At 42.7% G+C, this 18,659-nt stretch overlaps 1 protein-coding gene across 5 annotated transcripts in view; it reads left to right on the top strand.

Annotated features, from left to right (window-relative positions):
- Window positions 1-18,659, top strand: part of FHOD3 (formin homology 2 domain containing 3) — a 491,767-nt gene that overhangs the window by 348,648 nt on the left and 124,460 nt on the right. For 4 of the 5 annotated variants that reach the window (XM_036822949.1, XM_036822950.1, XM_036822947.1 and 1 more), the window contains exons 12-14: window positions 43-396; window positions 807-881; window positions 4,540-4,653. In XM_036822949.1, coding sequence (XP_036678844.1) covers window positions 43-396; window positions 807-881; window positions 4,540-4,653 — 543 coding nt within the window. The remainder of the gene's footprint in view (window positions 1-42; window positions 397-806; window positions 882-4,539; window positions 4,654-18,659) is intronic. The other variant, XM_036822951.1, reaches the window with a different exon arrangement.

Consider the following 18,659-nt stretch of genomic DNA (forward strand, 5'->3'; position numbering starts at 1 on the left):
TCCCCTTCCTTCCCCCTCCTCCTCTCCTCCCTGCTGACCCAGCGTCGAGGCCAGCCCTGCCTCAGAGCAGGTCCCCACCGGAAAGGATGCTGCGCCCGAGAGTCCGGCCCTCCCCGCGGCCTCCAGTGCCTCCTCACCGGGAAAGCAGCTCCCGGCCGGCAGTGCAGCGGCGACCGCCTTGCGCGGAGGGTCCTCAGGGCCTTCCCTGCGCGCGCCCTCCACGCCCTCCCCGGCTTCTCAGCCCTTCCGCGCCGCACCCGGCCCCGCGAAGGCGTCACCGACCGTAGAAAAGCTGCCCTATGTGCTTCACAGCCCCTTCCACCTCTTCTCCTATGACTTTGAGGATTCGCCCTTGTCCACCAAGGAAAAGGAAGCCGAATCCCAGCAGGAAAGCAGGTAGATCCGGCCCACGTGATGGCCTGCGCGAGGCTAACCCGGGGACGGTGACGCAGCGTGTTAGCTGCATCCTCTGGCTTGTCTTTCGTTCGCTGCGTTTGCGGAGATTCCAGTCAGAGCAGAGAGCAGTTGTGGTGTGAACTCCCTGAGCGCTCACCAATTACCAGTATGTAGGCAAAAGGCAGAAGAAAATTCCAGCTGCTTGAATTGAGGAGCTCTTGTGTCATAACGTAATTACTAAAAATGGATTTTTGAATTTAAGTTTGTAAAAATATGCACAGTCTGTCAAAATCTACACATCTCAAGCCCATCTCTCTGGCACGGGCTCTCTTTTGATCTGCAGAAGGCAGCCAGGTGCTTTGCCAGCTTTCCAGGCAGCGTTTTGAGTGGGGTTTTCCTTCCTTTAACAGTTCCTCTGATTCTCTCCATCCGAGCACGTATTCTGCCTCCGAGCCTTACAACTTCCGGTCTTTCTCTTCCAATAGGTGGGTGTCTTTTCTTTATCTCCTTTCCCTTTTCTGTAGCTTTCTGTTTTTATTCTAATGTATGTGATTTTCTTTCAGACATTGCTCATAGCTTCCCATGAGATGGCAAACAATTGCAGTTTGAATCACTTCACAGGCATTAGTATAATTACGTTATTTAAGTATGGACACCTCAATGATTCTTATGCAAACCGGAGATGAGGCAGAGGGAGGGAGGTGTGCAAATCAAAACGGCAGGGGGAATTTTCAGCAGGTGCTTGTCAGCTTGCCTGTGTGCCTGCCCTACACTGATGCCTGGATCAGGACCTCTCTGCAGAGCGGGGAATGGGGAGCAGAGGGTTTGCATATTTTAAACAATCAGTTGTCCAAAGTCAATAATAAAAGTCAGTATTGACTGATGGCCACTCCCATATTAAGAGTAATAATAATAATTGCTAACATTTATTGAGCATTTATTGAGAGCCAAGCCCTGTACTTTAAAGTATCACTTAACCCTGAAGAGGTAGGTTCTATTTCTAGCCCTTATATACAGTGAGGAAACTGAGGCACAGAGAGGTTGGGTACGTGGGGAATGGTGTCTACCAGAATGGCTTTGTATACCATCAGGAGTACGTGGCCTCCAGTTTGAGCACCTCCAAACCACAAGTCCTCTACCAGTGTCTTTTAGGTCTAAAATTCTCAGTTATTGTGATCTTTCACACAGTTTTCATGAAATGCATCCAACATAGCTCTCACGTTCCCCAAGAACAGTATCCGTGTACAGGGTAGGAGCTGCACATTTGACCGGAAGAAAAAATATCTTGGCAACCTCATCTTCCCCAGCAGGGTGGTGTTAGCCCGGGATGGTGATGGTCTCACAGCTTCTGACGGGGCTTTCCTGGGACCCAGGTCCCTCCCACTTGGTCCCCAGGCTTCAGTACCACTGACAGTCCTGGGGGATGAGAGCAATAGAAACATGGAAATGGACAAAACAAATATACACATAAATTGAGAAAAGCAGCTGCATGCTTGTGAATGAAGATTGGCTTGGATTTCACTGAGAAAAGTTTACAATTTTTTAATCATTTGACAGGAATTTGAATATTGTATAAATATCGTGCGTACCAATTAATTTTCTGATGTTCACTCACTGTGGTTTTCGGAGGTCTGTATGGCCACAGATTTGACTGCTCAGTGGTTGACTGCAATTGCATGGGTTATAATAGAGACCAACCAGTTAGTCATTAAAAAGAATTTTTTAAAAATACAAACACTAACACACCATTGTAAAGCAATTATACTCCAATAAAGATGTTAAACAAACAAACAAACAAACAAACAAAACCAAAAAACGCCGTGTAGTGAATTGAGTGAATTGTATGATCCAGTTAGTTTGGCTGAAATTCAGAAGCAAAATTAGACAGACCATGAGGTCGTTGAATTAATTGCTCAACCAGTAGAAAAACCAAAAGAGGGAAAACGACACTATGCTTCTTTTATTTCCATAACGTCATCGAAACATAATTTTAGTAAAGTAATCCTGTTAAAACATTCTCCGGGATGCCCACTTTTGGTTGGGAAGGGGATGGTTTTAGATGCTTGCGTAGAATAACAAGTTTAGTGTCCAGGCAGCTGGGTGACGCAGGGCTGAAGCTGGAGCCCGGGGCCTGTCTCTGAGGACTTGGAGGACCTGGGCAGCGTCCTTCCCTCCCAAGTGGGGCCCACTGCCTCCTGCTTCTCTCCCTCTCTTCCCTGATGAGCTTGTGCTCCCCTCTCTGCTGCTTCCTTTCTTTTGTATATTCTCGTCCTTTGCTTTTCTGTCTTCCCTGTGGCCTGTGGTTTTGGGGGCCCTCTTTTTAAATTTTTTTATTTAGGTGTAATTGACATAACGTTATATTGGTTTCAGGTGTACAGCATAGTGATTCAATATTTGTATAATTGGGGGCCCTCTTGAAAAATCAAGCCAATACTCACTTGGAGAAGCAGTAAACAACCTGTTGGACAGGTAGAGTGTTGGGGCTTTAAGAGAGGAGAAGATGAGTGTCCAGAAACCAAGTCCCAGGAAGGTGGTATGTTAACAGGGGAGGGTGGTGGGGTAGTATTATGAGTCCCCATCTGCCTGCCAGAGTGCCTGGTACTTAGCACAGGCTGACACATGATACCAAATAAGCAGATTAGAAGAGCAACAGCCAACACACCAGACTTAGCAACACAGGGTAGATTTGGGATAATATAAGTATTTTATTTCCCATTATAATAATGTAATTTATTAAGGAAAACTGAAATTTCACCTCCGTATTCCACTTTTAAAAATAGATGGCCTGTTTTTTTACACTTTTTTCTACACGTGGTTTTTAACCTTTAAGAATATTTTTTACAATTGTGATCAAACTCAATGTGTAATATTATATCTTGATGTGACATGCAGTATGTGTGTGTGTGTATATTTATACACACACACACACTCTCACGTACACGTACATTATAACCATTTGCCATGTTATCACTTATAAATTGGCAATCATTTTAATTGTTGTGTAATCTTCCATTGACGAATGTTACATCATACTTTCTTAACCATTCTCACATTGTTACCTGGTTGGGTAGTTTCCAGTTTTTTGCCATGATCTCAATGAGGTTCCAGTGAGTATCTTCCTGTGTGATACTTTTAGTATATAAATAACCATAAAGTTATGTTAACGCCCCAAAAGTAGACCTACTTGGTCAAGGGGTATCCACATTTTGAGGTCAAATTGCTTCCTAGAATGGTTAGTTGGTGGGAGTTTATATTGGATTCACTGCATGGGGGAAGGTCTTTGTGCACTTATATCATAGTGACCCTTGGGGTCCCACACACTCCAGTACTGTGTCCTCACCAGTTTAGAAGAAGGAGTCGGCCCTACCTTGTAGCTGAGGTGGTTGTGAGGCAAAGCTCTGATCACGATAGCTAAATACAAATAGATAGCTAAAGAACAGCTATTCTGAAAAACAAAGAAAACTCTAGAATTTTACAAATCCTGAAACTTGTTAGAGATGACTGGGAAATGATAAAAGCTCATTTAAACCTAGTGGCTATAATTTTGGTTCTAGGGAAATATTGGATGAAAACATCGAATACGTGCACCTCTAAGCATCAGGCCAGCCTAGAAGGTCTGGGGACAGTTTCTCCTTGATCGTTGGGCATGTGATGAGATTATAGCATTTAATGGATGAAATTGATTCAGAAACACCTAAAGGAGAATTTTTAATCCGATGTTGCTTTAGCTAATCATCTGGTATTTTCTGCAGACCTTTGATGCAATTAATGCTAATTGTGCCACCACGAGAGGCAAGAAAATCTTCAGATTCAATTGAAAGTAATTTGGATTCTTGATTTATGTTAGCAACTAGTTTTAATGTACACTTAAAAAGAAAGGAAATATGAGGGTTTTATTTAAACCCTTTGTCATAAATCCTGCTGCCTAATAGTTTTTGACTTTGGGAAATTTTTCTGATGAGAAATAAAACAAAGAAGTTACCAAGTTTCTTCAAGTTAGGGTAATCACTAACAGTGCTAGCATTTCCAGACCTGTTTTTCTTGCAAAAATTAACATAGTTTGCCAAGTGTTATTCATTTATTGACTTGTACTCATTTTTCTGTCCCTTCCTGCCCCACAACTTAAATCTCTGCACTCTCCAGATACAGCAACTTTGGCAACAACCCTCATCACTCCTCGAGACCTTCGTCTGGATCCAATGTGCCCATCACCCTCACGTCACCTCTTTCACCTCCACAGGAGGCCGGGCTGGAAAGGTGGGTTTTAGAAGAAGCATGGTGATGACTTCCCTGTTCTCAAGTGAAGGGAATCAGTTTGATTAAGAGGGCCCAAAGGAAAAGTATAAATGAAAAGAATAATCTGAAATATTTCCCTTTACAGAATATAGCCCAAATGTAAGAATCTTTTCTGTCTCTTTCACACTGTGTACTAAGTAAATATTTTATTAGAGGTGATATTTTGTTGGTAATACTGTCTTATCTCCCTACATACTACAGATAGGTATACCAGTTTGTTCTAAAATATTTAAATGTGAATGTTTCTATAAACCTCTTAAAAACTGTTCTAGATTTTGTGTAAACCGTGCAATTTGTCTTATACACATCAGTTTTCACCTTTGAATGATTCATTGTATGTAAATCAGGAGGTAGTGGGCCTGTTAAGGTGTTGTGTAATTAATCCAGGACCTGCCAGAAGAGAAACAAATTGTATGGGTCCATGGAAGGAATGTAACTTGGCAAGAGTATTAATTAGACCACCAGAAATGAACTGATTATTACTCCTAGAAGCGAATGATTGCACAGAATGTGTTTACAAGGGAAAGGTAAGACCTGTAATCTTAGAACAATTAAAAACAGGTACCCTTATATGGCAAGAGTGCTGAGTTAGAGAAGACAGGCTAGGGTTCCAGCTCACTCAGTGGGAAGTTATTTAATCCCTGAGGGTAGATGCCCCTTATGCCAACCCTTACCTTAGAGGGTGGTTTTGATGAGCAGATGAAAAAGTACACATGAAAGCCCTGTGTGAACCCTACCATGTGGGTCCAGTGGGAAGTGACAATGTATGATGATGAGATATAACTTCCAGCAGCTCATGATTGATCAGATATTGAGACATGAGTGATTCACAGAAGTCAGTTGCCTCAAATTCCGAATTTAAAACAAATTCTATCTGTATTCCAAATTCAAATCTTCTCCTGTGCATTCTGAAGTGTGTTTTGCTGAGCGCTGCTGGTGGTTGGGGGTTTGGTTGGGATACAGAGCCCCAGGAGGAAGGGCTGTCCAATGGGGTTTACCTGGCCACACATCACCTGTAAGTTCTAAGATGGTGCATAAACCCCATGGTGTCAAAATCCCAGGTTCCACAGTCCAGTGTGGTCCTGCGCTGGGCATATTTGGGCTCAGTTTGGTCTTGGTAATAAGGTAACAAGTTGATTACCCTGAAGATACTCTCTGCCCTTTACCCCAGGGCACCTCTTCTGGGGATCAGCTGAGGTTGCCTGTGCTCCCAGAGAGGTCACCAGTAAAGAGAACCCTTGTCCTATTAGATGTGAGATTTGGGGCTGAAGTAAGGAATATGAGAGTCTGACGGATATTACATCACATACCTCGCACATGCTTGGCTGCCAGCTCCTCGGGAGCAGGGAACCAGGCTCCATTCATTGCCGTGTCCCCCATAGTACCTGGGGCTGCGCTGTGGCAGAGTTGAAGTATCCAGGTGAATTATCCACTCATTGGTTGGAAGACAGTTTGGAGGTCCCTGAAGTTGAGAAGTTATAAGGATAGAAGGTCTGCAGGTTTCCCAAGCCCCGGCCTTTGGGGGACATTGTTCCCGGGTCCTAACAGGGAAGCCCCAGCCTCAGCCTACTGGAAACCCAGGTCCAGTTTGGGCTGTTCCAGGAGTGCAGGCCCCTGAAGGACTCCTGTCTGTGTCTCCTTCCCTGCTGGGGCTGGCTGAGTGTCCCCTGGGGTTGCTGGGGGATTAAACGAGGGAGGAAGGGGCTGGTTTGCAGAGAGGATGGAGTGTCCTGGGGGGAGACTGGTCTTCATCCTAAGGCCCTGGGGCTTTAGGGTTTTGAAGCAGCTGGTGATGATCTCTAATTTGTCAACAGTGCAGAAGGAGCCAGCAGGGCGAGGCTGCAGAGACAGGGACCGCCAGAAGCTGCCTCTGAGTCTGAGAGAGGTGACCATGGCCAAGAAGGGCAGAGGCCTTGGGGCTTGAGAGGAACAGCGGGTTGGGGCAGACTTGGCTGCTGCCAGGAGGGTGGGAGCAGGGGAAGCAAAGTGAGGGTTCAGGCTTGCGGGAGCCTGTGGGTGTTAGAAACAAGGAACTGAGGTAGAAGATACTGGAAGAGAAGCAAATCGAGGATGGAGATGTTCATCTTGGGGCACGCAAGGCCTGAGGGGTCTGTCTGACACCCAGGGAGATGCTCCAGGCGCTGGGGAGGTGAGAACTCAGTGGTCCTCGGCTTGAAGAAGACACTGGGTTAAAGCCCCTTAGAAGGGGCCTGCACGCTGAGACCCAGTCACTGGGGACAGCAGGGGCCCGTCCTGTTCTCTCTTACTGTGCACTTCCGCCATAGGAAATTCATTACATCCACTGTATCCACTAGCAAGGAAAGCTTCAAAGAGTTTCCTACTTCCTTTCCATTTGCATGATTTTTTTCAACTATCACCATCTGCGACTTTGAAAGACCATGTGATGGATCATTTGAAACATCAGATGTGCCATTTCATTAAGGCCAGGAAGCCACCAGGCCGGGCTGCATCATCACTTCTTACTCTCACCTTGCTAGCTTATGTTTTGTGACTATTAAAAAAAAGAAAAAGAAAAATCAGAGGGGCCCCAACTCCAAATCATACTTGTATGCTACCACCCAAGCATATTATGTCAGTTGTATTTATGATAATGTATATTTTCATACAGTGTATTTATTTTCTTTTTCCTATTTAATAACTGGATTCTTTGGATGTCACCCATAATCTATTTTTACATTTACAAATATTTTCTGCCTTATTAAGATACGATTGTTTTTTTTTTTTTTAATTTATTTATTTATTTATTTTTGGATGTGTTGGGTCTTAGTTTCTGTGCAAGGGCTTTCTCCAGTTGCGGCGAGCGGGGGCCACTCTTCATCGCGGTGCACGGGCCTCTCACTGTCGCGGCCTCTCCCGTTGCGGAGCACAGGCTCCAGACGCGCAGGCTCAGTAGTTGTGGCTCACGGGCCTAGCCGCTCCGCGGCGTGTGGGATCCTCCCGGACCGGGGCACGAACCCGTGTCCCCTGCATTGGCAGGCGGATTTCTAACCACTGCGCCACCAGGGAAGCCCCTACATGATTGTTTTTACCGAGGTATATACTTTAGTAGAGTTTGTAAGATTTATCATTGAGGTGTTTTATAATACCCATAATTATTGAAACCAAACAGAAAACTCTTAGGAAAAACATTGAGCTATTATGAACAGTTGCAAATTTGCAATGAGAACCCACGTGTTCTGTTAGAACACTCCTGACTAATAAACAGCATGACAGGGCCCCATGCAGTACCCGGCAGTTCTAGAAATCCTTTCCCTTGATTTGGAAGCAAGACTTACTTCTCTGAAGTCCTAGGAAAATCAGGCCAACTAAAACACCCCTTCAGGCAGGTCAGCCTGATTTGGGACTACAGCTGGGCATCATTGTGAGTTTGGAGTTTTCCATCTTTTTCCCAAGCATATTAGTGTGTTGGATGTTAATAAAACTCGGAATGATAAATCGACCTAGAAAGGAAGAACTGAAGAAACAATATATAAATTAAATCAAGGCAGGGGTATTAAAACGAATCCATCTCCACATCTCCTATTACAGCTTCATTTATAGGGCTCTGTTCGAAACAGAGAGTGTAGCATTGATTTTCATGAAATTGCAACTTGAGTTGTGCCCAAACAAAACAAAATAAGAAAACCAGAACTATTTGCAAAAGCCCTCAGGGATACAAGATGCAACTGTCTAATGAAAGCAGACTTTTAAAATGCTTCAATTTTGAAAATGTGCTTTTTGAGTGGAAATGTTCTAAATATTTTCTTTTTAAAAGAAAACAAAATTACAAGCCTATTTGAACCATTCACGTTCAAATATTCAAATGAAACAAACAAGCAAACAATAATCACAGCACAGTCACTGCGACTCTGGTCAGAGCTCATCCTCTCTCCATCCCTGCGGCACCATCCCCATCTGGTGGCCTTTTCAGAAGTGGCAGCTGGAGGCTTGTCTGGTGTTGTGACAGCAGTTACGGAGGGAGTTCAGGGGAATGGTGTTGGGGGTTGAAGGTGCTTTGAGGCGGGTCAGTCTTTGTGCTAGGGCTAGGAAGTAAGTGCTCTGGGAACGAGGCGCCCCCCTGCGCTGTGAGCTGGGGTTGGGGGGATGAGCAGGTGAAGATGCTGAGAGCTCAGTGGGTACACCTTGGAGATTTTAGGAGGCCAGGGAGGACTTCCCTGTAGACCTGTCAGTGTGCCATAAGCATTGACTCTGCTCTCTTTCCCCCTTACGATAGTGCTGTTGTCTACTGTAAATGGCAATCACCTGCCTGTCTTACAGACTAATGTCAGCAGTCCTTAGAAGTTTGGGAATTGTCTACCTTGTATAGTCGTCCCAGCAGAGTTTTTCTGACTTCCTGGAAGACTATAAGCCCAGATATTAGTAGTGACACTTCCTTTGGGGATAAATGGATAATAGGGATGAAAAAGGATGCAACTTTAAATTCTGTTGTATTACTGTTTATATGGGCTTAGCATATATTGTATACACAGTATAACATTTGAAAGGTGTGAAGGGGTGCACAATGCAAGTGAAGCTTCCTCCTACCCAGAAGCAACCACTCCTAGCAATTTCTTATGTGTACTTCCAGAGATATTTTACGTTAATATCAGCATATATGTGTTTAATATAGCTTTACACAAATAGTAACACACTACACAAACTACTCTGCATCTGGCTTTTTCACTTAAAAATATATCTAGGTTCTTTTTCCATAGCAATACTTGTAGCTGTTGCATTCTTTTTAATACTTTGTTCTCTGGGTGCTTCTTCATATACCTAGTCCTGTAATGATGGGCCCTAATCTTTTGCTATTACAAATGATACTGCAGTGTAATTTTTGTCCATGTGTCTTTTTATCCATGTGTCTTTTTGTCCATGTGTCATTTTGCACATGTGTGATCATCTCTAGGATAAAAGCCCAGAAATAGATTTATTAAGTCAAGTTTTTGTATTTCTAAAATTTTGATTGCTTTTTGCCAAGTTTGCTCTTCGTGAAGATTGTACCAGTTTTGGTTCTCAACCACAGGTGTGTGAGAGAGCTTGTTTTCCCACACCTCTGGCAAAGAGGTGTCATTCAACTATTCAACCATTTTCCCCCAGTAGTGAAGAGTTGTGTGTCATTAACATTTAAATTTGCATTTCTTATTATGAATGTGATTGAGCATGATTTCATATGTCCAGGCACCTTTCCTTTTCTGTGAATTTTTGGTTCATGATCACTGTGTTCTTTTTCTTATTGAGGTATACAGGTTCTTTATAAACTGCAATAGGTGAAGCAATTATTTTCCTTAGTCGTTGGTCTTTTTACAACATTTATGGTGTTTTTACCACGCAGAACGGTTTAAATTTTGGAGTCAAGTTTATTCATCTTTTCCATCTTCTGGGTTTAGTGTTCCTCATGAGGACAGCCTTTTCTCTCATGGTTTCTTCTATTATTTCTATAGCTACAGTTTTCACATGGAAATATTTTATCTATCTGGAAGTTATTTTGGCATATGGGATGAGGCAGAGATCCAAGTTACATTTTTTCACTTGTTTGAGTACCATTTAGTGAACAATCCATCATTTCCCTATCGATTTGTCATATACCAACAGGAATATGGGCTCGTTTATGTGTCTGTGCAAGCTGTTCCCATAGGAGCATTTCCCATCTCCTCTGGTGCCCACCTTCTCGGATGGATCAACTGTTTGAGGCCATCAGGAGTCCCCCTTCCTCCCAGTTTTTGGAATATGACTATATCATATGCTACCTTGAAATAGTCCGTTATTTTTGTCATATGCTGTTGTGGGGTTTTGTATGGTGGTTGACTGTGCTGGAATAAAGAGAACGGGAACATCTGGGGAAGCTGGAACCAAGCAGCTAGGATGAGGAGAGTGGGAGCCTGCTGTACTGAGCTCAAGCCCCCCTCACTTCCTGCGACCCCCTAGGACACCTGTCCCTACCACTGATATGGTGACTCCTCCCTCTGAATGAAGGTCTCCGTTTCCATGCATTTCCTGCCTACTTTCAGTTACTTTCACTCTTGTAGTTCTTAGCTACTTGCAGGCCCAGTGACCATTGCCCCGAGTACAATTTGCTGCTACCTGTGTCTACCTCATCCCGATTTCCTCCTCCACGTGGACTGCTCTATATGGGTGTCTGGGTGCTTGTGTCTTTCTGCTCTAGTCTGCTTTGGCTTTTATTATTTCTGGCCTTTGCTAGTATCTACGTATGCCTTGAGGTTCTACTTGTCTGGTTTTCAAATCACTGCTTTTTCCAAATATATGATCCATGTGTTTTTCTGGATCCCAAGCACTTGCTGGCTGTGTTGCATCTCTTGACCTACACAGTACTTTTTCAAACATTGTGTCAGTAGAGTTGAGAGCTCCATTGTCCAATGGGCTCTAGTTGAATTTTTATTTTTAATTTATTTTTTTGAATTTTTGAATTTTATTTTATTTATTTTTTTATACAGCAGGTTCTTATTAGATTGGGATTGACATATATACACTAATATGTCTAAAATGGATAACTAATTTAATTTTAATTTAAATTGCTCAAAGTAGATTTTAAAAAATATCAGGGTGGCGCGGTGGTTGAGAGTCTGCCTGACGATGCAGGGGACACGGGTTCGAGCCCTGGTCTGGGAGGATCCCAGGAGCAACTGAGCCCGTGAGCCACAATTACTGAGCCTGCGCATCTGGAGCGTGTGCTCCGCAACAAGAGAGGCCACGATAATGAGAGGCCCGCGCACCGCGATGAAGAGTGGCCCCCACTTGCCGCAACTAGAGAAAGCCCTCGCACAGAAACGAAGACCCAACACAGCCATAAATTAATTAATTAATTAATTAATTTAAAAAAAATATCAGAGAAAATCCTGATTAGCATGTAAAATGGGATAAAAGGCATTGCCTTTCTTTGTGATCACAGTTAACGGCATAGAGCCCACAACGGCCAACAGAAGGAAAGAGATACCAACAGGGACAGATTCCCTACGGTTCAAACCAAGAAGCTGTGTAGCTGTGTGCTCCTGGTGCAGTGCACCAAGTAAATTTCCTACTCGCCTGCTGCTAGTTCCTGATAGCAATCTTGTTACAAACAATGAGTTCCTGGAAGGCACAATGTGGTCCTGATTAATCCATTGTGTTACATCCAAAGTGCACAAGAGGAGACGCACTGGTCCACTGACGGAGTGAGTTTACAGTAGGGTCTGGCTCCCTGATGGCAGTTTCATACAGTGACTGGGGGCATTAGGGGACCTGGGCTCTGCGGTAGCCCACGTGGGTTTTAGATCCGACTTCTTCTCACCGTTCCCGCTACCGTAGATTTAGTCCGAGATCTGTGTCATGCCTGGACTATGTAGTGCAGTGATGTATGTCTTCCGTCCTTTCTGAAATACGGATCTGACGTTTCCTGCTTAGAAACCTGAGTGCCTCCCACTACCTGTCTGTGAACCTAACCTGATTAACATCATCTCTAGGATCTCTTGCGTTTGGGTCCTGCATGCACCTTGCAGCTTCATCAGCCATCAGCGTCCCCATCCTCACTGTACTGCAACCGCACAGAAGTGCTACCAGGCTCCCCTGAGGCCCCTTCCTTCATATTTGCTCTGTCCTCTGACCAGCCTCCTCCTCTCTTCATTCAGTCAATTCCTTCTTATCCTCCAAGATCCAAGTAGGTGACATCTGTCTGTAAAACTCCTCTGACTTCCTCAGGCAGAATGAATTGTGACATTCTTATGGGTTCATATACCTCAATTTCAGCTCTCAGCCCTTTGAATCGTTATGTGTTTATCCTTCTGTTTCTAAAATAGGGGTCACAAACGTACAGTGGTCTGAGGTAGTGAACCTGGGTTCCACAAAGCCATGGGATAAAGATGGTTCACTTTTCTGGACTGGCCATTTTTTAAAAGATTCAGGAATCCTTAAGACAAGCAGGACTGGAGAATCCACATGCATGTAAATTGTAAAGATAAAAGTGTTTGCTTTTGCAGGGAAGCACTTTCTGCTCGTCCCATGTTTCTTTTTTTTTGTTTTGTTTTGGAAAGTATATTTATTTTATATGTTAGCATATAACAGGCTTATTTTTTTTAATAAATTAAGAAACAAGTTTTTTGGTTTTTTTTTTATGGCTGTGTTGGGTCTTCGCCTCTGTGCGAGGGCTTTCTCTAGTTGCGGCAAGCGGGGGCCACTCCCCATCGCGGTGCGCGGGCCTCTCACCATCGCGGCCTCTCCCGTTGCGGAGCACAGGCTCCAGACGCGCAGGCTCAGTAATTGTGGCTCACGGGCCCAGTCGCCCCGCGGCACGTGGGATCCTCCCAGACCAGGGCCCGAACCCGCGTCCCCCGCATCGGCAGGCAGACTCCCAACCACTGCGCCACCGGGGAAGCCCCAAGAAACAAGTTTTTTTTATTGAAGTATAGTTGACTTACAATATTATATTAGTTTCAGGCATAAAACATAGTGATTCAATATTTTTATAGGTTATACTCCATTTAAAATTATTACAAAATAATGGCTATATTTCCCCGTGCTATACAATATATCCTTGTTGCTTATTTATTTTATACATAGTTTGTATCTCCTAATCCTATACCCCTATTTTGCCCCTCCCTCCTTCCTTCTCCCCACCAGTAACCAGTGGTTTGTTCTCTGTATCTGTGAGTCTGTTTCTGTTTTGTTATAAACATTCATTTGTTTTATTTTCTGGACTCCACACCTCAGTGATGTAATACAGTATTTGTCTTTCTCTGTCTGACTTGTTTCACTAAGCATAATACCTTCTAGGTCCATCCATGTTGTTGCAAATGGCAGAATTTCATTCTTTTTATGGCGAAGCAGCCAAAAGGCTGACAAAAAGGAACATGGCATAAAAAGAATGAAATTCTGCCATGTTCCTTTTTGTCAGCCTTTTGGCTGCTTTGCTATTGGGCGTCTCGTCTCTACATCTCTCCAGCATGAGATTTCCTATTCCTCACTGCCCTGCCCCCTACCTCTTTTTCAAATAACCAGGCGAACAAATATATGAGCAGTTTTAATCTCTTCTAATCCTGTTTCCTTCCTTTGGAACGTGGGGTTAGAATAGATTTTTTAACTTTTAATTTTATTCTTTTGGCCGCACTGTGCAGCTCGCAAGATCTTAGTTTCCCGATCAGGGATCAAACCTGGGCCCCTGGCAGTGAAAGCTCCAGGCCCTAACCACTGGACTGCCAGGGAATTCCCAGGAATAGATTTTTTTAAATTAGACAATTCTCTCACCCTTGTTTACTTAAAGGGTATCTATAGCAACCTTAAGAGGTACATATTGTAATTCTGTTTGGAAGTGAGAACATTGTGTGTGTGTAAGAGAGGTAGGTGAGCTCTGTAACAAGGAAGTGCAAATATCACTCATCAAAATAGTGCAGATAGAACAGCTACACCACAGAGCTGGAGACACTTACAGTTGTTTCGCGTTATAACCTGAGCCCTGCGCCATCATCCCTGCTTGTGCACCTCTCCCAGTGGGACAGCCCCCGACGGCCAGGTTTCCAGTTGTCGTTGGCTACAGTGGTTTTGCACTGGCATTGTAAGATCACAGAGAGAAAATGGGTAGGAAGGATGGAGAAGATTTCTCCTCCAGAAAATGTTACTGGGTCCCTGGTCCCATTTCCCTGCTCCTTCCCACAAAGCCAGGCCACGAGTGAGTAAGCTTTACTATTATAGTGGAAGAGACTGGTTTCTGGGTTGATTTTGGAAAGTGTGTGTGTACACACGCATATATAGATAGATATCTAGATAGATAGAGATAGAAACACACACCCCTTCCTACCCTTTTTCACTCTCCAGTCTTTGTACATGCTAGTGCAAAACCATGGTAGCCAGTGACAACTGGAAACCTGACTGTTAGGTGCTGTGAACGTGCGTGCACGCACACACGCACGCACACATGCACGCACACGCACACATTACCTACTCATCCATTTCATTCACTGAGTATTTATCAGGTGCTCACAGTGTGCCATGAGTGCTGGCCTGGGAATCCAACATTGATTGAATCAGACCCTGTCCCTGACTTCATCGAGCTTACACTCTAGTGGCAGAAACAGAAGGTAAGCAGAGCATCAGCAGATAGTATTGTGAAGAAAATGAGCCGCCATAGAAGAACTGGAGAAAGAGAGGCCATCAATGTGGGGAGCCTAGCACCGGTCCTCCATCCTCATGACTGACACCTCCAGTAAGAGGTCTGGGAAACTGAGTCACCAATATAAGGCAAATTGCACTTTGTCCTTAGGTTTGCCTGGTGGGAGGGCGGGAGTGGGGAAGGGAGGTAAAGAGGGAGATAAGAAAATAGAGTGATTCCACATCTTTCTTCAAGTCATGATCCTGAAGGTCTGGAAGAGTTGGGAGATTGTGTTTGGAAGACATTTGGTGTTCAGAGGAGAGGCGGGCATGCAGGGGAGGGGTAAGTTGGCCTGGAGTGGAGAGGAAGGGGGATGACTGGAAAGATGGGCTTCAGTTCAAGCCAACAAGGCCCGGAAACTGCAGGACATAGGAGGGGCTGGTGGCAATCAGTGCTTTTGGAAGCTGCCAGGAGAATGGGTTAATTATAAAGCCTAATCGAGGTGGACCTGTGACAGGAGAGGACTGACCTCCTGGCTGGACGACTCACTTGGTCTTGGACAGTAGGGTGGGAAGTAAGAGGGAACCGGCAAGAACTGCTGTATGCTTGGGCTCAGGGCCTGCAGAAGGGGCAGCTGGACAGGCTGAAGCATGATGCCAGCCAGGCCTGGAGGATGGCTTCATGCTTTATGCACGAGCCAGCACAGTCCATGAGATAGCCCCTGGGACCAGTCTCTACTGCAGCTGCGGGAGCCCTGCTGTTGCCTCCTGTGGCCGGGAAGCTCAGACCTGCACCAAAGTGGTGTGTGACAGGCTGGAGAAGGAGAGCAGAGGAACCTTTAAATCCACATCCCCATCTTTGATGACAGCTGTCTCCAGGATTGTAGCAGTGACGATGAAGAAAAGTTGCCTGTTTCTTGAGGCTGCCTCTGGGGCTTGCTCATTTCATCCTGAAAGCTGGGATGTGACCCTGAAGGTGTGAAAAAGCTTCTGCCATTTTCTTGTTTCAAGGCAAGCAAAATGCCTTTTATAACCGGGCACACCCCAGAGTTACCTCTTGTCCTGTGATCATTGGATTGGGTCACCCCAGTTTCATAGCCAGGTTGTAAAGACAGCCTCAGTTGCAGACAACCATTCTGCATCATTGAATTACCATTTTATTATTATTATTGACCTCTAAGTCTTCCTATTAAATTACTTACTTGTGAATTAAGTGATACTTTCAAATATCAATTTGTGAACTTAGTTTGGGTTTTGTTAATATTTAACCAGAGATTATAATTTTTTTAAATAAGAAATGTTGAAGATGTGCTCCTTTCACAAATAAGATTTTACTTAACTCAAACTTACCAAAGGAGCATTTATTTTTAAACAGCTTTTGCAGTATAATTGACATACAAAAAACTGCACATAAGTTTTGACATATGTTTTGCCAGTGAAACTATTACCACAATTGAGATAATGCACAAGTTCATTACCCTTAAGCATTTTCTTCATGTCCTTTTGTGATTATGGTTGCCCCTCCCTATCCCCAAGCAACCATGGGTCTGCCTTCTGTCATTATCGGTTGGTTTGCATTTATAAGAATTTCATGTAAATGTAATCGTGCAATAAGTACTCTTAGAGAGGGGTTGACTTCTTTCAATTAGTGTAATTGTTTTGAGACTCCTCTGTTTTGTTGCATGTTTCAATAGTAAATGCCTTTTTATTACTGAGTAGTACTCAGTTGTATGAATATACTACAATTTATCTGTCTACCTGTTGATGGAGATTTGGGTTGCTTCCAGTTTTGGCTATGAATAGTTGTGTACAAGTCTTTGTATGGAAATCTGCTTTCATTTCTTTTGGATAACTACCTAGAAATGAAATGGCTCAGTCATATGGTAGGTGCATGTTTAGCTTTGTAAGTAATTGTTAAGCTATCTTCCAAAATGGTTGCATACCAGAATAATGTGGGCCTCATAAAATGAGATGAAATATCTTTCCTTCCTCTTCAACTTTCTAGAAGAGTTTGCATAGCATTAGTGTTATTTATTCCTTAAATATTTCTTAGAATTCACCAGGGAAGCTCTCTGGGAGTAGAGTTTTCTTCATAGGAAAGTTTTAAACTACAAATTCAGTATCTTTAATAGATGTTTATCTGATATCAATCCACATCAGGTCATCTATTTCTTCCTGAGTGACTGTTAGGAGTTTTTGTCTTTCAAGGAATTTTTCCATTTCATCTAAGTTGTCAAATTTATTGGCGTAAAATTGTTCAAAATATTCCCTTATTATTCTTTTAATATCTCTTTCAATCCTAAAGTTCATAATTTTTGTCTTCTCTCTTTTTTTCCTGATCAGTCTGGCTAGAGGTTTATCAATTTTATTGATTTTAAAGAATCAGTTTTTGGTTTCACTTAATTGTCTAATATTTTTGTTTTATGTTTCATTGATTTCTACTCTCTATATATCCTTTTTTTCTGCTTACTTTGGGTTAAATTTGCTCTTATTTTTCTAAGTTGGAAGATGATGCCATTGATTTGAGACTTATTGCCTTTTCTAATATAGGCATTTAGTGTTATAAATTTTCCTCTACGTATTGCTTTAGCTGCATCCCACAAATTTTTAACATGTTGTGTTCTTATTTTCACTTAGTTCAAAATGCTTTTTAATTTCCCTTTTGATTTCTCCTTTATCCATGGGTTATTTCAAATATTTATTTAGCTTATAAATATTTGTGGATTTTCCAGATCTTTCTGTTGTGGATTTCTAATTTAATAAAACTGGGGACAGAGAACATATTTTGTATGGCTTGAATCCTTTTAAATTTATGGAGCTTTATTTTATAGCCCAGAATATGGTCTATTGTGGCAAATGTTCTGTGTGCATTTGAAAAGAATACGTATCCTGATATTATTGGGTAGAACATTTTATATGTTTTATATTTAAATTGGGTGGAATTAGTTGTATATTTAAAGTGGATTTTGTTTTGTTTTTGTAGACAGCATATTGTTGAGTCTTGCTTTTTTATTGAATCTGACCATCTCTGCCTTTTAATTGGGGGTGTTTGAGCATTTATATGTAATGTGATTATCAATTTGTGATTGATATATTGTTATTATGTTTGCTTTAATCAATCTATTATCTTTTAAAGGTATTTAAATAATAATAAATATGCTTTGTATTTACCTGTCTTATCTTTTCTATTGCTTTTTATTTCTTTGTGTAGATCCAGATGGCTATGTGGTGTCATTTATCTTCTGCTTGAAGGATTTTCTTTAACATTTCTTGTAGTGCAGGTATACTGATGGTGAATTCTTTCCATTTTTATATGTCTGAAAAGGTCTTTATTTCACCTTCATTTTTAAAAAATATTTATTTATTTATTTATTTATTTGGTTGCACTGGGTCTTAGTTGCGGCAGGCGGGCTCCTTAGTTGTGGCATGCGGACTCTTAGTTGCGGCATGCATGCGGGATCTAGTTCCCTGACCAAGGATCGAACCTGGGTCCCCAGAATTGGGAGCACACAATCTTATCCACTGCGCCACCAGGGAAGTCCCTCACCTTCATTTTTGAAAGCTATTTTTGCTGGGTAGAGAATTATAGATTGACAGGGTTTTTTTCTTTTAGTGATTGAAAGATGTTGCTCTACTTTCTTCTATCTTACATTGTTTCTGACAATAAACATTCTGTAATTTTTTTTGTACCTCTGCATGCAATGTGTCTTTTTTCCTCTGACAGATAAAGAGATTCTCTCTTTATCGTTGGTTTTAAAATTTTGATTTTGATATGCCTTCATATAGTTTTCTTCATGTTTCTTGTGCTTGAGGCTTGTTCAGATTCTTAGGTCTATGGGTTATAGTTTTTATCAAAATGGGAAAATTTTCAGTGCTTATTTCTTCAAATT

Source organism: Balaenoptera musculus, chromosome 14 (genome assembly GCF_009873245.2).
Source record: "Balaenoptera musculus isolate JJ_BM4_2016_0621 chromosome 14, mBalMus1.pri.v3, whole genome shotgun sequence".
Lineage (NCBI taxonomy): Eukaryota > Metazoa > Chordata > Mammalia > Artiodactyla > Balaenopteridae > Balaenoptera > Balaenoptera musculus.